The sequence below is a fragment of the Phlebotomus argentipes genome, unplaced genomic scaffold (assembly GCF_947086385.1).
Source record: "Phlebotomus argentipes unplaced genomic scaffold, Phlebotomus argentipes genome assembly scaffold_18, whole genome shotgun sequence".
NCBI lineage: Eukaryota > Metazoa > Arthropoda > Insecta > Diptera > Psychodidae > Phlebotomus > Phlebotomus argentipes.
Genome location: NW_026776177.1, coordinates 12,762,676 through 12,786,876, shown reverse-complemented (window position 1 = coordinate 12,786,876; position 24,201 = coordinate 12,762,676). Strand labels below are relative to the sequence as shown.

Sequence of the window (24,201 nt, the reverse complement as noted above, 5' to 3'; positions counted from 1 at the left end):
TCTCTTTTTACTGCTAATTTCCTTCCCCACACCTTAACTATTGAGAGAGAGGATGATTTGAGTACTTTGAAAGATGTCAACTTGAAGATCTCCATTGCGGATGTCTGCGATATGTACTTCCCGTTGCAAGGATATCTTTACGGAGAACAAAGTGGAACACGCGAAGGTAGAAGATGTCACTTTTACCTTCCTGATTATGCTCATAGTCATTTCTCTGTGACTTTCGCTCTTGTGAGGATGTCTGATCACTCTCATGGACCTCTGGTGAGTTACGTAATGACTATGGAGGACGTTTTGCGGAAGATCCTGAAGAGTCTTGAAGATAGGAGGATCTTAACGGAGGGGAAATCTATTTCGGACCATGATTGCCTGCCTTACAACCACAAGAATATTAATTGCACAGAGGTTGTGAAGAGATTGGTGCCTTTGCTCAACCAAGAAGGACGCGCTGTCGCTTTTCTGGTCATTGTGATGTCGTTCACTGCCAAAGGAAGCGCTGTAGTGAAACATTTCTCTGTAAAGAACAGCAGAGAGTTTTCAGACAATTCATCAGACTGTTGTTACGAATCATCATCGTATTCGTCATCCAAATGCGAGAGTGAGAGTCTGAAAGGTCTTGATCTTGAATCCTTATGGCGATCGAGAGGTTGCAAGTCCCTGACCCATGTAGATTCCCCTTCATCAACTTCATTGCCACTGAAGCAGTCAGAGACGATCAGGAAAGTTTCCTGCCCATTCATCTCCCCGAAAGGGCGTCTCAGGAAGGTTTCCAACTATTCGGGCCTCTCTAGAATTAGGGACAATGCCGAATACACGGATTTCGATGTGTCTCAATGCCAAAAAGCAACGCAAAAGGTGAGAGGAAGTCTGCAGCAACAATTGACGGCCCGAAAGTGGGATTAGCAATTGAAATGTCCACTATTTTGTAAGGTGACGACCCAAATTCCGGATGAACTGCTCGTGAAATTTCATGGAGAGGCTTTCTGCCCACTGACTGCGTGCAAATCCATTGAATTGACCTGGAAACTGCCCAAAATCTCGCCAAAGAGTCTCAGAACGACAGAAACTCAGGTCCACAACAGCAGTCTGCAGGATCTTCCTCTGGTGAGCGCTGAAGAATCCTCTGAAGAGCCCCAAAAACCGAAGAACAAGAAGAAGAAGAAAGGCAAGAAGACTGGGCGGAAAGCGCGTAAGCAAACGTAATTCGCATTTAAATGATATACAATTAATGTGACTAGAAAAGCGGAACGCGATCATCTCAATTTGTGGCGCGAGGTGAAATTGCACATTTTTTATCGAAGAGATTGTCACTTTAATATGAGAAAAAAATCCACTCAATGTGGTCGCAAGAGTTGCAATACAAATCATATTAATTCACTATTTCGCGTGAGAAATTGTCACTTAAGTACGCTCTTCGTTGAAAATCTGCGCTCAATCTCATTTAAAGTGTCTTCTATGGGTAGAAACTCAAATTAAAACCGTTGTGGTAAACGCCAATCAGACTTATAGTAACTGGGATTCTTGTGTAATCCAACTTACTATGCATGCCAAGCAGTAGTAGAAAAAAATGAGAAAAATGTCTAATTTTTGTTCTCTATATAAATTTCAGTGGCAAAGATCGTAAAAAAGAAACATAACATCACAAATAGGGGGAATAAGAACAATAATAAGAAAGAAATCCAGAATTCTAGTTCAAAGCTTCTTGAATTTTCTACGGCGAACTTGAAAAGTGACCCTGAAATATCCATAATTAGGCATCCCATTGCAAGAACAAAGTACTCTTTGCGCAAAGCGGAAAAGGCTAATGAACTGCCAACATCTAATACACTTATTGAATCCAGTATACATCTGCTTTCTCCAATAAAAAATAAAAAAATGAAAACAAAAGATCCTAGACCAATAGAAGATGATATAAGTACAGAAAAAGTATCTTCTATCAAAGAAAAATCTTCTGTGAATGTCAAAACTAATGCAAGAATAAAAACTTTAAAAAATGCGATAAGGAGAACACGAAAACTATCCAAATATCATACGATTTCAAAAAATAATATGTTTTCTTCCACGAAAAGTATAAGAGTGAAAAGAAAAAATAATTCTAATACGAATAATATGAAGATAAGAAAAGAGAACACTCCAAGAAATCAAAATAAAACTCTTATTAAAACGAAGTCAGAATTACAAATTCTGCGTTATTCAAAAAAATCTTCCAGAATCAACATTTTAAAGGACAAACTAAGGGAGTATAAAACTGCTGAGAAGACCAAAAAAGACCAGATTTCGCTAGTGAACAAATCTAGAATGGAAGGTAAAAGAAAATCTAGAAAGATAAGAGGAAAGATAGATCTAAAGAGAAAATCTTTTGTTGGATTTCAAAGTATATTTCCCGTGAAAATTGATTCAGGTTCCAGAATTTTAAAGAATTTAACTAAAAGAAAGACAAGAAAGATAGTGAGGAACTTTAAAATGGAAGATAGAATGAAGAGAAGGATCGAACTTACTAGAAAAAGAACGAAAATCCTCAGAACACAGAAGTTCAAGTCCAGGAATTTGAAAGTGGATGATCGCCGAAACGGGCTTCAAAACATATCTATAAGGGGGATTGAACTCGAACCAATGAGACAACCTGTCTACTTCGTGAGATTGAGGATATTTGGACAAGATGCAGACGAGGAAAACGCCGAAGACTACAGAAGATGGCTTGTATTGCTTAACATACTTGAGAAATAAGACAAAAACTGGGTTTCTTACCACCAATATTCTTTAGAAAAATACCCGTTATTGAGAGCAAAATCAAGTGTTTGTGGACAATTTCCCCACCGAAATAGCTTAAGAAACTCGCCATATAACTCTCTCTCTCTCTCACTTGATTGCTTACAATATCCGCTCCCGCGTGAAAAGGTGTCGAGTTGAGTTGAGAGACCGTTTTAAGATGAAAATTTGGAGTGTTTTTGGAAATCACTCGAGTGACTTTCTCTCAAAAACTTATAGATAAGAGAGAGAGAGAGAGGGAGGTGAAATTCCAATGTTTTTACCGTAGGCGAAAGTTTAAACTATCCGGTCGAGCCAGTCGGTGAGGCTACCGATGTCCTGATTCTTCACTGAGCACTCCAGGACGTCCACGTATTGGGAGATGTGGATGAACTCGAAGTCCTTGCCCTGCTTGCCCAGGAAGACGTTGCTCTTGGCTGAAGAGTCCACGGACTCTAACTGGTTCTTTCTGGTGGAGCGCACGAGATTCAACTCCTTCTCCAGCATGCTCTTGATGACACCGGCACTCTTGGCCATGGTTTCATCTTGCTTGTTGCAGAGGATTAGGAAGGGTAGTGAAGCGATCGCGGGCTCCAGGAGAACTGTGTACAGATAGTCTGCCACATCCCGGATGCTCTTCTGCACGGAGACGCTGTCCACGACAAAGACAACTCCTCTGGCCTGATGCTTGAACTCATCGAACTTGCCACGTAGCCTTTCGTGTCCGGGAATGTCCACAATCCGCACGAAGCCCTGCAGAAGTAGGCACACACACTCAAGGAATTTCCCATGAGTTTTACTATAATATCGTATTTGCTCACGTTTTTGCTGGTGTAATCGGCAATATTCTCTTTGATAGAGGTGAAAGTCTCCCGATCCTCCCGGTAGATCAGTCGCGTGAACACACTCGTCTTTCCCGCCTCGCACAAGCCCATCAGCAGCACATCCGTTCGGGAGGTCTTCTTCTTCTTGTACACATATAGAAGCACTGCAAGAGAGAAGCATATGGTAAGCAAAGCGCCCCAGAAGCCACGGAGGCCTGAAGGAGTCTCACCAATCGTGATAAAGACGGCGATGAGCGTGTAAATAAGCGTGGCGGTGTCAGGAGCGTGGAATTTGGGCTCCTCGCGTGGGCGGGATGTATGGCTAGCTTTGTCCATGGCTGAGACACTGAATGTCTGGGCGAATCACTGAAAAACTGCAGGTAAACTGGCGAAGAAGCCGCTCGCGTGTGTGCGTGTCCACATGGAATGACACTTCCCGCAGGGCTGCCAACGCATCGCTCGGTTGTGGAATCTAAGTGTGGATCGTGGACACGGCGGGAAGGTGACATAACCTCACAAAGAGAAAGTATGATTTTTCCAACTCCTTATCTACTGTGTCCCTATGAATGAGAATTTACAAATCTGCCTCAGGAATCAGTAAAATCCTGTATTATTCGCCGTTTATGAAATCGTAAAGGTAAACTGTATTTAAGTGAATGTTATTACAAAATCATTATATTGTTTTCATTTTCTCTCACTGTCTCTCGCTAAAAGGGAATTTCTTTGGTAGAAGATATAATCGAGAATGAGAAATTTATCTATCCAATAATAAGAGACACAAAATTATGGCGCACGATAATACAATAGAAGCGGAGCCTGTCCGTTGGCAGTGGTTAATTGACTGCTAGCTAATTCCAAGAAATGAACAGGCTCTTAAGACTCTATGGCTCGAGGCGGGTGCGTTTGAAGCATCCCTCGGGCAGTGCCTCAGCAATGGCTCTAACATTAGTCACTTCGGTCTCCAGCAGATTCACCTGCGACTGGTACTCTTTGATCAGCTGGTTGTGGTAGTTCTTGTACTCGCTTAAATTCTCCATTCTCTTTCCCAAGTTTGCCACTCTCAGATCATGCTCTGCGTCTTCGAGGCGCTTCTCCAAAGCGTCCAAGTCCTGCACATTGATGTCTTTGAGGTTGCTCAGCTCGTCCATGATCGATTTTACTCTGTCCATGGCGCTCTGGACCTGCTTGTGTGCGTCTTCTGCATTCGTCTTGGCTTGGCCCACGCTCTTCTTCGCCTCAATCGTGATATTATCGTCCTTCTTGGCGAGATCCTCCAGATCGCTAAGTTTGTCATCCGTCACAACAACTCTGCCATTTAGCTGATCTGCTTCTCCTCTGAGCTTCCTGGCTTCGTACTTGGTGTCGTTGGCTTTCTTGAGAATCTCATCCGCATCTTTGGAGGCCTGTTCGGCGTACTTCTCCTTCGCCTTCTGCGCATTATTCCTAGCCTCAATGGCATTTGAATGAGCCCCAACCAGAGCCTAAAAGGCAAGAATTTAGCATAAATTCAAATAAATTTCTTGAAGGTCCCAATTTCTTTGAAGAGTTAGCAAAATTTATCAAAAATATTCTCTACGTTGCAAGATTTAATGACAACTTACCGCTTCTGCCTCCTGGACCATTTTCTCTGCTTCTCGGATCTGCTTATCGATGTCAGAGACTGTCTGTAAAGCCGCTCTGGCATTAGCTGAGGAAGTATCGACTTCAGATTGGAAACCAGCTAGGGTATTGTATGTATGATTAGCCTCTTTTAGGGTTCCGTCTCCCTGAGCAACCGCTTCCTTTGCCATGACATTGGAATGCTTGGCCTCCTCAAGAAGCTGGAGAGCGTGGAACTTCTGATCATCGGCTCTGAAATCAGAAAAAAATTACATCTGTTCTGAGATGAAACTGTCATCCTTACGTTTCAATTAGAGCTCTAGCCTTGTCGTTGTTTTCGTTCAACTCATTCAATAGCTTCTCATTCATCATTCGTATTCCATTAAGTTCCTCCTCGATCCTTGTTGCTTCCGCGCTGTTCTTATTAGCTCTCTCCTTGATCTTCTCGATGTTGACCTCAGGTGGATTCTGTGAGTTCACTGTTGCGAATAGAGATAAGGCTTCTTCGTACACTTCCTCAGCCTCCTTTTGAATATCTGCAGTCCTATTCAGCGCTGTGTCCACAGTGTCCTTGGAGAAGTAAACCTCGGCTTTAACATTCGTCTTTAGTTCATTGCTGATGTTTTGGAGCAGAGCCATTGAATCTCTCGCCAAGTTGTAGGCTTCTGTGGCATTGCCATTAGCTTCCTTCGCAACGTCCCTGTTGAAATTCGCTTTGGCCTCGAGTTCATCCGCTCGAGCTCGAGCTTCTCTCGAGATTGCGCTGATCTGTTCTGATTGCGACCCAAATTGGTCAGAGCGGTCTTTTGCGCGAGCTAAAGCACTGGCACCCTCTGTTTGTAGGAGTTCTAGAGCAGCATTGAGTTGATCTCGAGCATCTTCGATGGTTTTCTGAGTTACATTGAAGTTGGCATTTGCGACTTTGGCTTCATCTCTGGATTTGTTGAGGAGACCATCTGATTTGTCCAGAACGGATTTGATAGCGTTCAAACGATCGTGGAAATCATTTAATCTCTCTCTGAGAGTGTGCTCTCCACCTCCAGCTCCAGCCTTTGCGTCCTCTGCCAGGATATCAATCTTCTCCTGTACAGCTTTAAGTTTGTAACCAAATTCTTCATCATCGATCACGGTCGGTTTCGAAGCGATTTCGTCAAGTAACTGAAATAGCAAAGATATTAGCTACGCTTTCACTTATATACGTGGAACAGACGTTACCTTCTTGAGTCCTCCAAGCTTCTCTCTGTGGTCATTGGTTGCATCCTGAACCAGGTTATAACAAGCAGGACAGTCTAAGCATCCCTGGTGGCGATCATACTTGTTCTCCTTGCAGCGATCACATCTGCGCCCTTCCACGTTGTCATTGCAAGGACACTGTCCGGATTCATCACACTGGAAGCTCTTGGATCCACTCTGATCACAGTCGCAGGGCAAACAGCCTTCATCTGAGAAGCCATAATGGTATGGAGCGCACTGATCGCACTTCAACCTGAGCAAGAGAGTTGCTGTTATCATTCTGATAACAATTTATCACGCTTAGAGATATGAAGACTCACCCAACGACGCCGGGCTTGCAGCGACACTGTCCAGTGAAGCGATCACAAGTGGTATTGACGCCGGCAGTGAAACTTCCAATTGGATCACAATTGCAGCTCTCGCATCCGTTTCCAGACACGATGTTGAAATATCCATTTTGGCACTCATTGCAATTTCTGTCCACGACGTTGGGCTTGCAGCGACAATTTCCAGTCAGAGAATCGCACATTGAGATGCCATCGTCGGTCTGTTCGGTTCCTGGAGGGTAGCAAGAGCACTGCTGGCAATTTCCATGCGGCAGGGCAAGAGGATCTCCAAAGTGACCTACAAAGAGGGTTTCTTGGTTAGTGTTTAAGCAGATAAAAGTGTGATTTTCGTGCCTTCTTTGCAAATTTCACTCAAACTAAGAGAACCAATGAAACAGAAACATAAAAGCCACACCACTTTCATGACTTGTCGCTGTGATACTGAGTTATCACTCACCTGGAAGACACTGGTCACAATGTGGCCCGGCTGTGTTGTGGATACACTTTAGGCATTCGCCAGTGGTGCGATTACAATTGCCCACAGCGTTGGGGTCCACATTTCCATTGCAGTCGCAAGGCTGGCAGAACTGAACGGGTCCGTGAAGACCTGTTGGGTCTCCATAGAAGCCATCAGAGCAGGACTCGCAGCGAGGACCTGAGAATTGAAGGACACAATTAGAGGAAAGAGAGATGACAAGGGTCTAATAAAGAAGACTTACCGAAATATCCAACTGGGCACTCTAGGCAGATCACTGAGTCATCAGCCATCTGCATGCAGGCTCCATTGTCTGGACAAGGACACCTCTTGCAGTCATATGGTGTTCCCACAAGAGCACTTCCGTAGTATCCTTTAGCGCACTGATCACAAGTGTCTCCGGCTGTGTTATGCTGACAGATACATCTTCCAGTTTCTGAGTCACAGATCTCAGCGTGTTTGTTGCAGTCGCAAGGAATGCATGGCATAAAGGGCCCACCCAGGGCAGGAGAGTGGCGATATCCAGGGGCGCAAGATTCACAGAATTGCCCGAGATACGCTTTGGGACAAGTACACTGTTCAATCCACGTGGCGACACGTCCAGCTGCTCCTCTATGGGCAGTTTGTAGTTCAACATCGTCCAGATAAGCTTCGCCGATGGCAGCGTAAGAGGCGCGGATCTTAATGGCAGTGAGATTGGCCAGGATGGACATGAAGCCACGGGCAGACTGGCTAGGTTGCCAGGAGTATTCTGGGTGTTCATGGAGACGGAAGGCGTATTCGCGAACTTGCTGGTCGGGCATGTAGTGTCCTTGAGCGAAAATTGGCAGTGAAATACTTGTTCCTGCACCTTCGAGGATCACATCATGGGGAGAGGGATTTGGTCCTGCCTGACCAATTGTCTGGAGGCGGAATTTCAGCAAGCGGTTGTAAGAAGCTCTTTGATCGCCTAAGAAGCGTTCAGGGGCGGAGAAGTAAATGAATTCATGTCCCTGGGCTGTGATTCCCACACTCTGGCTGAACTTGTTGTACTTCAGATCCACTAGGGTGTTTCTGTCGTCCACGGCCATCCATCTCTCCAGGTGTTTGTTGAAGTTGGACGTCAGGGAGACAATTGAGTACCCATTGGCGCTCTGACATTCACTGGTTTGTCCGTAGCAAAAGCAAGGAGTGCATCCGAACTTATTGTCCAAGTCTAGATTAAAGAAACCAGGTTTGCACTCCCTGCATCGCCTTCCTTCGACATTCTCTTTGCAGAGACAGGCTCCAGTGACAGGATCACAGGATGGCGTGTTGTCCAGAGATCCTTTAGGCTCACATCCGCAGTGCTGGCATCCATGCGGTCCGAAGTTGTAGTAATTTGCATCACATCTGTCGCACTTGTCTCCAGTCACTCCAGGCTTGCACTGGCATTTTCCTTCAGCATTGCATTGAAGAGATCTAGATCCCATTGTGTCACAGGCACAGTTGATGCAATAACCATCCTCTCGCATATAGAAATTCTCCTTGCAGCGTTCGCAGTTGGGACCATCACGGTTCGAGGCGCAATCTAGGCAATGTCCTCCATGTCCAGTGAGGTTGTAGAGGTGTCTGTCGAAGAAGCATTTCTGGGAGTATCCATTGCAGTTGCACTCTGCGAAAAATAGAAGATTTTAGGGCTGGAAGTGGTGTACTGTCGCCTCACGATGCATCTCCACCTTGGAAGATGCTGGGTGAAAGGCGAGTTGCCTTAAAAGGGATTCCCTCCCTATTTGGAAGTGGTTTCTCTTGCGCTAAAGTTCTTTGAACTTGACAATCTCCGCCAAAAGGCGCCTCGGGACCATCCTTCTGCACAGAATTACGGAGAAAGCTTCCAAAATCACCATTTATATAGTACCACGGAGTGAATCGTGAAATCTTGTTATTCCTCTGATCCCAGGATGCCACCGTGAAGTGTGAGAAAGTCGCGATCACGAGAAAGTGGCGCCACATTGCGTCTTAGCGTGTTCAAGATCACACTGCAACTGATTCTCATTCTTACCTCTGCATTCGTGGACATTCTTCGATGTGGCTCTGCCCCATGGCACGTCGTTAAAGTAAGGAAGGCAGCGCTCACAGTCCGGCCCATCTGTGTTGTGTTTGCACTCGCAGACTCGCGTTCGTTGACCATTCAAACCTGCGCGAAGATTAGGGATGAATATCGTTGAATTTGCGGAATATAACAAAATCTCTTACCTGTGCTCGTGACACACTTGCTGGCGTGTCCATTGCATTTGCACCTCGCACCAACAGCAATATCAGCAATGGCATAGAAGTAGGACTTCAACACTTGCGCGTCTCCGAACACTTCATCACCAAAAGTGTTGAGACGATCCAGCGTAATTCTGATGTCTGTGGCAGTGACCCAATTCTGGAGTTCAATGCTGTTCTCGAAGTTGATGGCACTGGGACGTCCCTCTAGGGAGGAAAACACCACAGTTCCGTCCCTCAGTGGTGAGATATCACTGTAATCACTCATGCAGAGTGCCCTGGATTCATCCTCGCCCTTCTTCACGCTCAGTGAATCGGGCAGGCCGTAAGTATCGCGGCATGTAGCACTGTAGTGCTGGTAAGGTAGCCAGGGACCATTCGGGACGATTCTCTTGAAGATCGAGAATGATTCAGGCCGTGGAGAGTAGAAGACAATGCGAATGTAGGTGATATCAAAGGATTTTGCTGTCAATACATCAAATAAGACCAATTATATTCAGGAACTTTATGATTTTTTCTTCTTACTGTTACCTAAATTGAGGGTCAGGTTTACTTGATTGGGGTATTGTATACCCTCGAACATGGTCTCAGATTGCCACCAGGTTGGTTCATTGGGATCATGGATGTCCGTCAAGTATTTGGAACTGTGATCTCCTGCCCTGCAATAGCGATCGAACATGATTTTTCCGTCTAATTACCCTAATATTTTCCAATTTCTGACTTACCTGCAAGTGTCGCAACTCTTCTTGTTAGAATATCCTGTCTGGACGCAAAAGTCTGTGTCTCTGTCCTCACCACAGGTATTTGTGGCGTCTATTCGAAGGTCGAAGGCAGCATTCTCGAATTCGGGGATGCATCTCTGCGTTGGAGTATTGGCAAAAAATCACTGACATTGAAATTTATTCCAAGACGATGATTTCATGAACAAATAGAAATCACACAATTTATGCTGTGTACTCAAGTAATTATGGGAGTTTCATAATTCGCCGTCTCAGCGAAAAGTGATCGCCTCTCTTGGTGGATTGAGGAGTCGAGAAGACTGCCATTAATTTCAATTTATATCATCTCGACCACTCGAATCAATTGAATTAATTAAAATGATGGTCGGCAATATATTTAATGTGAGGAAATTGTAAAGAATTAACTGAAAACCTGCTAAAAACCTCTAAATGTGCCTCTTCTCGACAAAATGTGAGAACACGAGTAATGTAAATTGTGCTAGTCAATGAGATTCCCTCTCGGTTTTCCTTATCACGAATTATTTCAGCTACTCTGTCGTTTGTATGATACGAATTTCCGGTTGTTCCGCGATTAAAATAGTGCTTTTAAGTGAAATAATTGTGTCCCTGTAGACACTTGAACACACAGCCTCGATTTGAGACGATCTGCAAGCGATGTTGCTGGTGGATTTACTCACCTGGGGTTTATGATAAGGGTCGTAGCACTCGAGGGGTGGCAGATAGTGCGTCTTGTCACTATTGGCCTCCACGTGCAACACAGTGACAATGAGGATGGCACAGAGCACGAGATTCTTCATGTTTCTTGGTCTTTTCACTCCACAATGACTCAACGATCACGATCACTTCTCCATTGGGTATTTTGGGCCTGACTGAGAGACACAAGACTCACATTCCCTCCCTTCCGACTGAATCTAGTCGCGGGAAGCAATAACAATAATAAATAGTGGAGAGATGCTATTATTAGATCATCCACCAGATGATGATCCTTCCAAATTGCTTCACATTAAGACATGTCTCAATGTACATGCTTTACCAGATCTCGTTACAAGATTTGGTGAATAAATTTTGAGTACAGTTTGGTGAAAAGTTGAGAAGTTTCTCTACATTCCTTGGTTTGCTTTTTAACATTAAGGCGAAATATTATGAAGAAATCACTTGGAAAACCACTAAAACATCCTTTCTCTATTAAAATAAATGTGTTTTAAGTGCATTGTACTTTCTGCAGCATGCATGATAATTTACAAATAACTGGCCAAAAGGCAAAGAGAGCAAAAGTTATGGAGTTTCAGCATCTTTTCAGTGTTGGTGTTGGCCTTTTTCGGTGTGTGCATGGAGAGGAGTGGATGGAAAAAAGCTGAGAAAGAATTTCTCTGAAACATATTTCTTTTCATTGAGACTCTCCAAAGCCGACATGACGAAAAGTGACCACATATGCTGGAATTATGATAAGGAACTTTTTTGTTCTCAGTGAGAGACGGTTTAATTGTCGGATGGAGAGATTTTTTATGCTTATTGTCTGGGAGGAAGTGTGAGAAAATCGCACAGAAGCTATATTGAAATGGTGAGGATCACTAAGAAATCACTGTTACTACACTTGATCACTTCCGTTGCTGATGCTGTGAGGGAATTTCCCTTCCCGAAATCCACTGGGAAGCTGTTGGATGTGATGCTGTGCCCAGAGATCACAAACTGGAAGGCAAATGAACGCGGATCCACCCGAGTAACTTGAAATCCCGAATGCAACTGACGGACGAAATCGTGCTGAGACTCTCTTAAGTCGAAAGGCAGTAAGAAAGAGAGAAGACGTCTTGGCGTAGTGAAGATCGTGGGATCACTAACACATGTGCAGATGAGACGTGATTTTAAACACACAATTTGCCGCGAGTTGCCATAATTTCACCCACAATTTCCTCTCTTCAACTCATCAGTCGATCTCTTCACTCAATTAGACATTGATCACTTGACCACTAATCACCGAATCGCACTGCTATCACTTATACACGATCCTCCTGACAATCGATGGATGATCACTATGAAATTTGTTGGTCAAATGACTTCTTTCTTCTCCACTACACTCAAAACCGGAAAGATCGTGACCATACACACGATCATCTTTCCTTTTCCCTCGTGCCAGATGTGGAAAATCAGCATCCACGGGCTGAAATCACTCCCGCGCTTTTGAGATTTGGGAGATAAAATTTATTTGAATACTAACGGTCATACATTTGCTATATATCTCTGAACAGAAGATCAACACGATCAATACAAATAAAGTGTGTGCGAGAGTGTATATGGCTTATCTGCTTATCGCGTGCCCCCGTGATCTGCCTTTTGATGCCCAAAAAACCCATCCATCGAATTTGTGTCACTCGCTTGTGATACGATAGGGTTTCGCGAGAGTTCTTGACCTCTACTATGAAGGGAGATCCTATGTTGATTCCTGGAAAGTGGCAACATAATATCGTATAAAGCAGTCATTATATTTGATATGCGTACATAGATACCTGAAAGACGTCACACAAAACCTGGAGAAAATATCGCATAATCATAATTTAGGAGCTATCAGCTGAATCCTTATCTTTACTATCTTCTGGCTGTTCTTTCCCTTCGAGAATACACTCATCGCTTTCAGTTTTACTGATGGTGATCGTTGGGATGTTGTCCGACCATATTGAAGCCATTGAGTCCTGTCTTTTAGTCACTTTCTTGGGATGAGTTCCTGAAGATTCACCCTTGACTTCCTCAACCACTGCAATCTCTTCCTGATCCTTCTTCGCCTGAATAGCTTCCTTCACGAGATTGAAGAACGAGTTGAACTTTGTCTTCACCTTGGGCTCTTTTACTACAGGTTCAGGATCCACCTTAACTGAAGTTTCACTCTTTGGAGATGGAGATTCAGGTTGTGGATTTTTCTTCGGTCTAATCATTCCGAATTTGGGCTTTTCACTCTTGGGAGCTGTAAACTCCTTGCAAACAACTGCACCTTTGTGCACGGTCTTAGAAAACGAGTCATCCTTCTCCTCTTCTGATGTGCTAATCTTCAGGTCTTCCTCAAGATTTGGCAGGTCAAAATTAAAGACAGGGACCTTTTCTTTCTCCGGAATACCACTGAAATCTGACTTCCTATGAGTCAGAGGATCTCTGTCAACCTTGAATTTCTTCAATGGATGGTCATTTCCTGCTTTCTTTTCAGGTGATTCTTTGCCCTCTTCTTGTTTCTGCCGTTTGGCTGCCTCTCTGAGTTTTTTGAGGATTTCTGGGAGGGATTCTCTAGGTCTCCCTTCGTGCTTTTGCTTGTTGACTCTATTATCATGTTCTTCCTGGTCATGAGGCAGGGATTCGTGCTGTTCAGTGTCTGTTTCATCGTCTGCCGGTGCAGCAGGAGCGGCCGGGGTGCTGTCTTCGTCAGACGTGGCGGAGCTTTTGCGCAAAGCTTTCTTCATGATTCTCTGCAGGAGTTCTAAAAAGATGAAATGTGTGAGTCTTTGCTATTCAAACATATTAACGCTAGATTACCTTTCTTCGCTTGCATCTTATTCTCTTCTGCGTCCACGGGAGCAGCTCCAGTTGGTGTGAGAGGAGATGTGGCATTCTCTAAGACTTTTCTCCATCTCTCAGATATTCCGGGCGGAGCATTTCCTTCAGTGGATGGTTTATTCTCTGCCAATTTCAGCATTTTTCGCCTCTCTTCAACCCGTTCACGTCGCAATTGATTCCTAAGGTCTTGATTGGCTTCCCTTAGGGCATTTGTCAGTGAAATCAGGTAGTAGATGATAAGGACAAGTAGAAGCAGCAATGGAATCACGGTGCTCGGCGAGGCGATGTAATCTAGTGGCTTGTGGAGTGTCCTAATTGAGAATATTCATGAGTAGGGGAATATTTTGGTGGGAAAAGTACTCACTTAGGGAGGGTTTCTCGTAGAGTTTCTGTAAAGATGTAGTATATTCTGTATCTATTGGAGAATGGGCCACAATGCCAAGAAGGCTCCAGCCACACTATTGCAAAAGCTACAGGTAGGACACAGAGAAAAAGCATGGTCAATAGTAGCGCTAGATAGAAGTTATTTGATCTGGACGCTCTGAAAACCACTTCGTGTGGCACGTTACAAGTGAGAACGGCCCATGATCTCAAATACATTATAATGACGAGTTTGATCAGATTCAAAATTGCTAGTCCTGGCGAGAAGAACATCCCCATCCACACCATTCCCTGATTGTTGACGAGATGCAAGATGTTTTCGGCTATCTTGAAGTCTCCATACTTGGGGAAGCGTTTCTCCAGATCCCAGCACCAGCATTTGTTCATGAAGCGCACAAAGAGTGCACGGAAGAAGTCCAGCAGCATAGTGGACATAACAGTGATGAGGAGATCCATCACAGTGAGTTTCACAAGTTCTTGGCCAAACATTGTCTCCCAGCAGAGCTTTCGCAGTTTCTTCTTTGTCTCGTTGTTGATGAAATTGGCTCTTCTTCTCAATACGTTGATGTCTGTCGATGGAGGTTCCGTGGAGACTTCTGTGACCATTGTTGGAGTTTCTAAAAAAAAAAACAAAGATAGAAAATCATGTGGAAGGATTTTTTTTTTCAAATACATACCAAAGGTTGTTGATGAGAGTTTTTCCTCAATCCCAGTAGTGACACGAATAACTTCCGTCGTCGTGTCACCAAGTGTTGATGTCTCGGCCAAATATGCCTCTTCGGTCGTGGTTTGGGTGAAAATATCTGAACTGGTGGATGGTTTTTCTGTCACTGCGGTCAATGTTGACCATCCATCTTCGGGCTCCTCATCGCAGACAATCTCAAAGCACTTTTCCTCCGGCATGAAGTCTTCGAGGCGCATAATTAAATCCGTCACATTGTCCATCATTGTTCCATTTGCGTCCGGTGAAGAGAAATTCCGTAAGAATAATTCAAAATCTGTCATATTTTGCCAATCTGTGCCATTTTCCGTTAAGTTTTTCGACGCAAAAATATTGCCTATGAAATTGAAGAAGTTGAAATGGTCAGGAGAAGGCTGATCAGCGGGATAGTCATAGTAATCGTAGTATTCTTCAGTGGTTGTGGTTTTTGTGGTGATTTCAATAGGAATAGTTGAGGTCGAAGGATAGATTGTAGTGTAATTCTCAACTTCATAGTCACTGTCATAGTCGAAGGTTTCATTGAATTGCTGGTAGAAGGTCTCATTCGCGGTCTCATTAAACACTGTATCATTATTTGTGGTGTTGAATTTTCCCGATAAAATAAGGGTTGTTAAGAACGTTGTAGCATTAACTGTGCAATTAACTTCAACTTGTCTACAATTTGGTGTTGTGGACACTTCTTGGTAACCCTCAGTCCAGGATGATATTGTAGTGTGAACAGTTGATGTGATGTCACTCAAAAAAGTTGTTGCGATTTCTTCAACTTCAGCCACACTTGTCATAATATAATCTGCCATCGACACTGCTTCTGTTGGCAGAAAGTCCACAGAAAAAGCCTCAGTTGTAAGTGGAGTTGTCCTAGGCAGAGACAAACTGTGATCCATGCTTATATTTGCTTTGATCTCCAGCAATTCCGTATTCATGTCAGTTATCTTATCGAATAGCGCAAAGATCAGTGAGTATAAATTCAAGAGATTCAACAGCATAATCCGTGCAAGTTGTAAGCGAAGCTGTTGTCTTGGATGATAACTCTCCATAAAGCCTAGGCCTTCGAAGAACATAGGGAAGAAGAAGGAGATGAGCGACATGACAATGGTGATCTCATTCCGTCTCCACCACGTATCATTAGCTTCTGGTTCTGTAGATCGATTTACAACCATTACAACAGCATATGCGGAAACGACTAGGAGACCAGCTACTATTAGATTCACTACTATTCTCAGGCCTATCACTTTCCAGTTGCGCTTGTCTTTCTTCTTCTCAGCTTCCTCCAGAAGGGCTTCTTTGAAGCTCTGTTATGGAAAGTACAAATGAAAAGGTATGTAATTTAGTTAGAGCTTGATTGAAGTACAGCTCTGATTCTGAAACTTTTGACCAATATGATGTATTTATTTTAAGGTCGAAGAAATAGAACTACACATATGGCGGTTCCAAAGTTGGTTCACTTTCAAAACACATTTCCAAAAAGTCATTAAAAGCTTAGTTCTTAGCACAGTGTGTTCTTATAAATCTCCATTTTGGATAGCTGCAGTTATCATCTTTTCCCTAACTTTAGCTACAATTTTCAATCATGTCATGCCCATTTTCTCTCGTTTGTCGCGCTGAAATGTGCAAAAAGTGAATTTCCATAAACCCTTGGCAAGGAGTTCCATGATGTTTGAAATTTTCATGGCTGGATGGCACTTGTGTAAACAGCAGACTGAATATTTCCCTTCCTCAAACACTCTAATCGGATTTTACACTCACTGATAATACCGTATCAAATAATTTTGATACTAGTTTTTTTCCATTTCGCTTATTTGCTCAACGTGAGGGTAATTTTTGGGGAGGGTGGAAGAGACTTACCAGTACGACAGAAGCCACTCTGTTGTGAGCCGTCTCCGCGTGTCCTGGAGGGAGATAACAAGGTGCCTATCAAGTGCTGTATCACAAGGCTGAAATGGGCCACTTACCAATCATAAAGTCCCAGCCGGTAAACAGTTTCCAGGAGAAGACGCATTCATCATCCTTGGATGATAATTTCGACATGCGGGAATTTTCCGCCATCCTATCGCGGCCCAAGAATTAATAGACTTGTTATTATGTTTAGGGCTATCAAATCATAAATTTCCATAAAGTGGGCGGCGGGGGAGGGGAGGACAAAGTGCTTAAGGCGGATGCTTAAGAATAAGTTCAAGATGAGCTGTTCTTACTTTCTCAACGTGGCCACGAAGCTGTAGATGTAGACTACGAGGCCCGTTAGGAAATACGCCAGAGGTAATTTATAGCCCCAAAGTGTTCCGGAAACATCTGAGTAATACCTGGAAGGACGAAAAAATGGGTGGGTGGATGGTGAAATATGAAAATTCACATGAAAGGCAATTTTCTTCACACACACATACTCTGCTGGAGTGTGGATCATTTGTCTCACTCACAAACTTGAGTGGGAAATTGCCATACAGCGCGGAAAATTAATAAATAGCTAGAATTTTAGATATACTGTTCAGCTTTTCAACCTCTTATCTGGTTGAGAGGCTACACTACAGAATTAATCTAATCAACTTTTCAACTGAAAGCTCTCAATTGAAGTTTGCAATGACTCAAAGTGTGGATAACTTTTGTAAGAACTCACAGAGAGTGTTTTTCCTGTTGAAATTTCCACCTGATAGATTGATGATTGCTCTCGATAATCGAATCATCAGTAATTGATTGCGAAGCTATTAATTGATCACTCAGTCAGAGTTGTTTGCTTTCCTTTCAAGAAGTGAAAAGTGCACTTTTGTTTGACTTCTCTTACCCATAGAAGAGGGGTGAATACTTGAGAAATCCCTCAAAGTCCCAGATGGTCAGGAAGTTGGTGGCTGTCGCCTTCTCTTCTGGCAGCATTTGCTTCCGGTCGTCATTCTTGCCCACGGATTTTGTGGCGACAATCTATTTGAGAGGAAGGATTTATGCGGATTTGCTTGCAATGGATTTATGTGACAATAAACCTCGGGCACCACGACGAAAATTGTCAGCACAACTGCAATAACAATGTTCACCCAGAATAACCAGCGCAAGAATGTAAAGTATGACGCCACGACGGAGCCAAAATGGGACTCAATCTCCTTAATTCGCCGCTCCCATGGGATCAGGATTGTGGAGATGTTGGCTAGCTCACGTCGCCCATGTTGCCATTTCTACGGAAAACAGTGAATTAGGTACGTTTTGTTAGCTATGACTTAAAATTTGATTTCACTACCGCGGCGAGGAAGAGCTTGAAACGCGCCAGGAGATCTCTGGTGCTTCTGGACATAGCGAAGCGCTCTTGAAGGGCTCCCTCATGCTGTGCCACATAGGATTTGGCTTGATGCATTAGTTTAAGCTTTCTTCTGATGCTCCATGCTTGAAGCTTCACAGACTGAATGACTTCCTTATGTAATCTGATGTTCTCAATGATCTGTTCTTGTGTAGATTCTTGATTTCCATCCTCAAAGCTGATGGCAGTGCTGCGAGTTTATGCTATATATTAGGCCACGCCTGCGTGAATGCCCTGCCCAATTTGAATATGGTAATACTCACTCTCCAGAACTGGTTGTGTAAACACTTGAGCGCCTCCTGTCCGGTCCACCTGGAAAGCTCATTGCATTACCCATGGGACTAGAGGCTCTTCTGGGGCTCCTGTAGCCCCTCTTTCGTGCCCCTCGCGTACTTGCTCGCCGCTGCATTATGGCCGACACGGAGACACTGTACTCCTCCAAATCCTCGTCCTCGGAATCTCTGGCTGCTGCAGGAAAAGCTGAGTTATTGGCATTCGTGAGAGGCATTTTCAGACATTCGCAAGTGTTCCTAATGGTCACGAGGAGGCAGTAAATGCACAGTCAATTTTCAATGGAAATTTTCACGTCCTCTGAATACTGAATCGTGTTATGTGTGTGTGCATATGCACGGGAGTGGATTGAATTTAGAAGAGAGCAGAAGTTCCCATTGTTAAACGGCTAGCATAAAATTGGAGCTGGTAGTAAAATTAGCATTTTTGATTTACCTGGCAAGTCCAGAGGACTCGACGGTTCCATATAAATGGGCGACTCCTTGCCGCGATCCTTCTGCTCTTCCTTCTGTCTGTGTTTTTCCGTGCCATTGAGCAATGGTTGGGTGAGAGTGTGAAAGGCAAAAGACGGTCAATATCACTCATCTAACTTTTACAGCCACTCGTCCTTGATATAATCGCACTCTGGGCCGATTTACTATCCCATTCGACTATCGCAAACATGCTGGTAAACACGACGGAGAGCCTCTTCGTTGGGGGGTGAAATAACACAAACTGATAAGGATTGCCCGTGGTGGGGGTGGAAAACTGTTGTGTCGCATGCAAACGTTTCCATTTTTTCCGGGGCCTCTTGCCACCCACGGAAAACCCCTTGTGAGCTTTGCGGAGCTTTGAAATCTGTATGGTAGAGTTTTTCAAAGGAGTCGCGTGGGAAAATTAAAATACAAATCGTACAATTTAACGGTGGCACTTCGGCTTTAAGGTATAAAATTGAGAGGTGAATTTGCATGACGAGAAATCCCGTTGTAAATTGCAAAGTTATTGCAAAATCTCTGAGAAAATCCCACTGAAAGTTGCTCAAACTTTCCCGTTTGGAGAGCTTTTGTGTGCACTTTCTTCATCTGAAAATAATTTGCATTGTCAAGATCAATTTATGTGTGGAGGCAGTGCGGAAAGTTTTCCTTCCATTCTTCCAACTACAGGTTGGATTTTCCCAGTTGGGAAAAAGCTCTCTTTCTCTCTATTTCAGTGGGATTTTTCCTCGTCGCACTGTTGAGGGAGTGACGAGGACTCAATGTGGCTTTTTGCTGATAAATTGAATCAAAGGGGGGTCGCACTTACTTGGGCGTCTCCTGGCGCGCCTTCAGCATCTCCTGACCATCCTCATCGGCCTCCTGGAAGGCCCAGGTCACCGACAGTTGCTGCGACGAGGGCGATGCAGACCCACCGGGATGCTATTTTATTGATCACACTTAATCCCAGAGACATGGCATTTCAATTCACTGTGCAGAGCTCGAGTAGAGCTCAAACTGGGGAGAATTTCTTCAGCTTTCACCAGGCTTTTATTTAGGGTTTTCACACATTGTCACAAGATGCAGGCATTTCACTGGATTTCCAGTGCTTATAGCTATTATAAATGTGTTTATTTCTCTAGTGTTCAGTGTATTTCTCCTTAAAGGCTTGTTTGGATCATTATTTGAGGCTTCTGCTCATCATTTAGAGGAGACAATAAAAATTGGGGTGACATGAAGGAAAAGCTGACAGACAACAACAAAGGCATCAATTTAATGTTGACGAGAATATTTCGCGGATGTTCATTGAGCTTTTTTCACCCGCATAATGTTGATTTTCACGATCCCGACTCTTCGTTTTCATAAAACTCGACTCGCCATAAAATATTACACCTTTTACGACTGCCAGTTTTTTGCTGTCCTCATAAAAGCCTCGTTGAAGTGAATGACATGATAACCCAGGACATGATAAATTAATTGCCATTCACGTTCGTGGCTTTTTTGCTGCCTTCGAGGAACACCGCGCGCGCGGAAGTTTGTGGGGAAATTGAAAAGTCCTCGAAAGCTTGGTGTTATTAAATTCCTCATCTAAAAAGTCAAATAGCGCAGCCAAAAGTGCCACACTCTCCAAAGAGATTTGGATGTTGGGAATTTGAATTAACACTCGTTTGCAGAGTGTTGTACCTTTTGTCGCTTCCTTGAGCGATGTATTCAGTGGTGTAATTTAATTTAATTCTGTCGGCAGACTTTTCACAAAAGCCAACGCTTAATTCTATCTCACATTCAATTAGCAAACAATAGTAGAACCGGATGAAATATTAAATATTCTTTGAGTTTGTTTCCAACCCTTTTTTTTGCACGTTTGAAACGTTTCAAAGTGTATGGAAAAAATTCTTTCAACCACGAAATTAGATTTGCAAATTGAATTTAAAAGGTTGGAGAAGTTTTAATGAGTAGAATTTAGTCGATTAGAATTTTCTTGATGAGAACTTTAAGAGTTTTTCACAACGTGAGAAATTGATTAAATTAGGTAGCAAAAGCTACTTGATATACGATTCGAACTCTTGTGATTTATGCTTTTAATTGCTCTAAAAGCTCATTCACACCCTCACTTTGGTGATAAGCGCGACTTCTAGGGAATTTCTTTGATTTTTTGCCTTGTTCGCAGTTTAAGACATTCAACATCTACTTGAACACAAACACTCTTTGAATATACTATGAAGTTTCGGGAGCTTTTCTCTCTTTTCTTCACCTTCACAACTTCATATATCCTCTTTTGGGAAAAATATCACGAAATCATGAAAACACTGATAATCCAGAATGTGAATCCTTCAGGGACGACACAAAACGCACCGAAAGTATTTAATTTATAGCTCGTACGTGCGATTGTCACTCATGTTTTCACGACAAAAGCAAGAAACAGAGGACGAGGAACTCCTTTGAGGATTTACCATGCAGAGAATGCGTGGGTTCATCGAAAGTTCACATTGGAAAAAGTAAAAAGATTTGCGCTCTCAGCCGTCAAGAGCAGCGTCTCGACGCGCGATTCGAGCTCAAGAGACGTTAATCGGAAACTAAAACGTGAACTGACCATCGTACAAGACAGATAGTTTGCTGGGTGGGAATTAAGCTCAACAGGGTACATCGCAGGCAACCCTTACTCCACACCACTTCGCAGATAGTTCTGGGCGATGGTGGGGGTCACCCTGTGGCTGCCCAGACCACCCCCAATGATTAGATTCTCCGCCGTGATAATGTTAAGTGCGAGCGGAGTCACGAAAGCCATCGGTGAAGCAACAAAGACGGCCAGAGAGAAGGAGAAGACTATCCTCACCCACGGAAAAGTGCCTCATCATCCATGGCTTTTCCATGGAATCTCCCGGTGAGACTCATTTTGCGCCCACAGTGCCAATTTTCGCGGGAATGCACACGATTGGTAATTAAATTAGATGTATTGCGTGCAATTAAGGGGTAAGTTGGAGCCACCCACTGGGCACGCAGCTGAGAGTCACGCAGGGAAGTCAGGAGTGGTCCAGAGACCTCTCAAATGACACTTAATCCTTCAGTGTGTGCCAGACTTTAGCATTCCATGTGTTCAATATGCTTCTATCATCTGGCGAATTCGCAATATCCATCCACGCAGGTCAATTTGTCCGCAGACAGTGTGAATGGCGAGGAAAAGTGGGTCGCTGGTGGTTGAAATTCGACGCCACGGAATATTGAACTGCGTGGCGTGAATATGTATAGCAATTTTTCTTATTTCATTATGTCTCCCGATGGGGTGCCTTTGTGTGGTATGGATCTCTATCTGGTGCGGATCTCCTCGGGGCAGGGCAGAAAGGGCACGATAGGGAGCGGCTTGCTGGAAAAGCGATATGGAGGGTGGATTTTCTCGTACCCACACACAAAAAACATGCAACTGGTTGGTTTTCTGAGTGTGGGAGAAATTCTCACGGTTTTTTCCATACGGATAAGCTCACCTTTTTCAAATAATTTCTCAATTTCCCTACTGAAGAAATTCCCCGGGTGACGACAAAGTTTTTGCGCGTCTGCAGATTCGAGAAGAATGTCTTACCTCCCCGAGAAGTTCAGGTTGACTTCGGAATTCCACGGATCCACCTGATGATCTTCTCGGTTTGCTGATGTCCAACCTGAGGATGCCAGAAGGCCGCTGTCTCTTCTCCTCCTCATCCATTGTGCCTTTCTCACTCACACTTTTTCCAAGCACTTCAGGAGGCTCTCATCCTCCTGATCGCACGCAAAAGCTCAAAGACGTGCCGAGCTTAATTGACCGGAACTGAGGAGATGCGGCCGAGCCGAGCAAACAGCAACTACTGCCGCTGCTGTTTTATTTTAATGGGCGAAGTACAGAGTTAAATTGTCCTCTATACGCGAAAAGCGCGAATGGGGAAAAAGTGGGCGACAGGGCGGAAAAGTAAAGCCACGGTGTCGTCATGTGTGAGCTTTATTGTGTGTACAACACTCTTTACAACACCTACACTATAGCGGGCCAAAGTGGGCCTCGAAATATGTGAATTACAACAACATATAGATTTACAGTATTCTCTACCTACATTCAAATTGTAGGGAAAAAAGTATGATATATTTTTGACAGTTTTTATCAATAATCTCATTTTAGGCCTAATGCATTTATATATCAATTGTTTCGTGAATTTAAAGGGGAAATGAAAAAACCTCGCCCAACTTGTCAATATTGTAAAATAACATTTTTTATGCGCACATTTCGTACAATTTCATCAAAGAATACAGAAGTTGTGGTTTTTCTTTGTCTGGCAATTCGTATAGTTGAAAACCATCCTTCTTCCAAAGCGTGGCTTATTCAATTACGTCGACAAATGGATGGACGCTAAAGGATGAATAAATCATGTGTTTTCCACTACATATTTATTGTGATTCGAAGTTGGGGGTGTATGAATAAATTCCTCGCCACTGTTGTTCTTCGTCACCCGCGTGCCAACATTCATTGAACAATATTTTGCCAAAAACGCCCCGAAACGAACGACAAATGATTCATGAAGTCGCCAAGGAAGAATGATCCATAATTGATGTGGTATTGAACAGATTCCCCGCCAGCAGCATTTGCTGCAGGATGGGAAAATCTGTCCTATTTTTTGTCCCCAAATATCCTTAATATAAATCCCAAATGACGAATTCAATTTGGAGTGCCGGAATTTGTGGTCGTTAATGTGGAGTGAAGATGTTGGTGAAATTGGACAAGATGGGGCGGCATTGAAGATGTTGAATAATGAATGGCAATTGGAATTTCCTCTGACATAGTCAATGGAGCTTTCTTTTCGAGCCCACACTCAGTGTTGCCATCTGTTGGCATAACTTGAAACCCATGCTTTTCATGACAATTCGACCTCGTTGAGTTAATTGGTCTGCACGACTCGCCCTCGAGTTATCATTTTTCATACGAGGCGACCTCCAAAAATTCCTGAGGCCCCGCATTTGGCTCCTTGTATGTATGTCTTCTTTTAGGGCACGGCGTGGGTGCGACGAAAAATAATAGTGGGAGGGACCATTTTAAATCAAACGCTGATTCATTCACGTTTTTCAACCCTAAAAATCAGACATGTTTGAATTTAATTATTCAGACATCGAAGGAGGAAATGCACAATTTGCGTGCTGAAAACTACAAAATATTTTTTGAAAAGTAATATTCAATAGGTAATACTCTTGTATTCATTGCACATTTATTTTTTCTATATTTTTCTACTACTTTAGCATTCGTTATATTTTACTTAAATGCATAATAGTACAAGTTAAAAAAAAATTTAAGTGAATTTAAGTAAGAAAAAGCCAATTTGGATACCTGATGAACACGAGGAGGTTAATTTCATAAATT

General features: G+C 43.4%; 4 protein-coding genes across 7 annotated transcripts; 1 reads left to right on the top strand and 3 right to left on the bottom strand.

Moving 5' to 3' along the window:
- The first annotated feature begins 111 nt into the window (after positions 1 to 111).
- Positions 112 to 1,707, top strand: LOC132259596 (uncharacterized). Its single transcript, XM_059757297.1, has 3 exons — positions 112 to 855; positions 931 to 1,199; positions 1,610 to 1,707. The coding sequence occupies exons 1-3, from the start codon at positions 112 to 114 to the stop codon at positions 1,635 to 1,637; spliced, it is 1,041 nt and encodes a 346-aa protein (XP_059613280.1). The 3' UTR covers positions 1,638 to 1,707.
- A 1,338-nt stretch (positions 1,708 to 3,045) lies between these two features.
- Positions 3,046 to 3,994, bottom strand: LOC132259597 (signal recognition particle receptor subunit beta). The gene is made up of 3 exons (XM_059757298.1): positions 3,803 to 3,994; positions 3,570 to 3,736; positions 3,046 to 3,501 (listed from the first exon to the last, which is right to left on the bottom strand). Exons 1-3 carry the CDS (start codon positions 3,906 to 3,908, stop codon positions 3,046 to 3,048), a joined length of 729 nt encoding a protein of 242 aa, XP_059613281.1. The 5' UTR covers positions 3,909 to 3,994.
- Positions 3,995 to 4,182: 188 nt separating this feature from the next.
- LOC132259752 (laminin subunit gamma-1) lies at positions 4,183 to 12,029 on the bottom strand. 4 transcript variants are annotated; one of them, XM_059757507.1, is made up of 13 exons: positions 11,767 to 12,029; positions 10,852 to 11,085; positions 10,160 to 10,293; positions 9,966 to 10,093; positions 9,420 to 9,899; positions 9,226 to 9,360; positions 7,450 to 8,838; positions 7,188 to 7,385; positions 6,725 to 7,028; positions 6,387 to 6,657; positions 5,476 to 6,329; positions 5,174 to 5,423; positions 4,183 to 5,053 (listed from the first exon to the last, which is right to left on the bottom strand). In XM_059757507.1, exons 2-13 carry the CDS (start codon positions 10,969 to 10,971, stop codon positions 4,454 to 4,456), a joined length of 4,863 nt encoding a protein of 1,620 aa, XP_059613490.1. In that variant the 5' UTR covers positions 10,972 to 11,085; positions 11,767 to 12,029; the 3' UTR covers positions 4,183 to 4,453. The 4 variants fall into 4 exon arrangements, with proteins under 4 accessions (XP_059613490.1, XP_059613487.1, XP_059613491.1 ...); XM_059757504.1 differs by having other exon boundaries at positions 10,852 to 11,043; XM_059757508.1 differs by having other exon boundaries at positions 10,852 to 11,039; positions 11,769 to 12,029.
- An 88-nt stretch (positions 12,030 to 12,117) lies between these two features.
- Positions 12,118 to 22,527, bottom strand: LOC132259189 (transmembrane channel-like protein). Its single transcript, XM_059756741.1, has 15 exons — positions 22,408 to 22,527; positions 19,663 to 19,775; positions 18,817 to 18,893; positions 18,354 to 18,558; positions 18,034 to 18,268; positions 17,783 to 17,971; positions 17,590 to 17,723; positions 17,006 to 17,113; positions 16,766 to 16,860; positions 16,659 to 16,702; positions 14,770 to 16,105; positions 14,076 to 14,709; positions 13,691 to 14,022; positions 12,679 to 13,634; positions 12,118 to 12,614 (listed from the first exon to the last, which is right to left on the bottom strand). Exons 1-14 carry the CDS (start codon positions 22,525 to 22,527, stop codon positions 12,727 to 12,729), a joined length of 4,530 nt encoding a protein of 1,509 aa, XP_059612724.1. The 3' UTR covers positions 12,118 to 12,614; positions 12,679 to 12,726.
- Between the last annotated feature and the right edge of the window lie 1,674 nt (positions 22,528 to 24,201).

Coding starts and splice junctions, on each gene's coding strand:
- LOC132259596 (XM_059757297.1), top strand. CDS start 112: ATGTACTTCCCGTTGCAAGGATATCTTTACGGAGAACAAAGTGGAACA. Junction 856..930: donor GCCAAAAAGCAACGCAAAAG/GTGAGAGGAAGT, acceptor CTATTTTGTAAG/GTGACGACCCAAATTCCGGA. Junction 1,200..1,609: donor CGGAAAGCGCGTAAGCAAAC/GTAATTCGCATT, acceptor TATAAATTTCAG/TGGCAAAGATCGTAAAAAAG.
- LOC132259597 (XM_059757298.1), bottom strand. CDS start 3,908: ATGGACAAAGCTAGCCATACATCCCGCCCACGCGAGGAGCCCAAATTC. Junction 3,737..3,802: donor CGCCGTCTTTATCACGATTG/GTGAGACTCCTT, acceptor TCTCTCTTGCAG/TGCTTCTATATGTGTACAAG. Junction 3,502..3,569: donor CCGATTACACCAGCAAAAAC/GTGAGCAAATAC, acceptor CTACTTCTGCAG/GGCTTCGTGCGGATTGTGGA.
- LOC132259752 (XM_059757507.1), bottom strand. CDS start 10,971: ATGAAGAATCTCGTGCTCTGTGCCATCCTCATTGTCACTGTGTTGCAC. Junction 10,094..10,159: donor AAGAGTTGCGACACTTGCAG/GTAAGTCAGAAA, acceptor TCGCTATTGCAG/GGCAGGAGATCACAGTTCCA. Junction 9,900..9,965: donor AAACCTGACCCTCAATTTAG/GTAACAGTAAGA, acceptor ATGTATTGACAG/CAAAATCCTTTGATATCACC.
- LOC132259189 (XM_059756741.1), bottom strand. CDS start 22,527: ATGGATGAGGAGGAGAAGAGACAGCGGCCTTCTGGCATCCTCAGGTTG. Junction 17,114..17,589: donor TATTCACCCCTCTTCTATGG/GTAAGAGAAGTC, acceptor TCGTCCTTCCAG/GTATTACTCAGATGTTTCCG. Junction 16,703..16,765: donor CGGCTGGGACTTTATGATTG/GTAAGTGGCCCA, acceptor ATCTCCCTCCAG/GACACGCGGAGACGGCTCAC.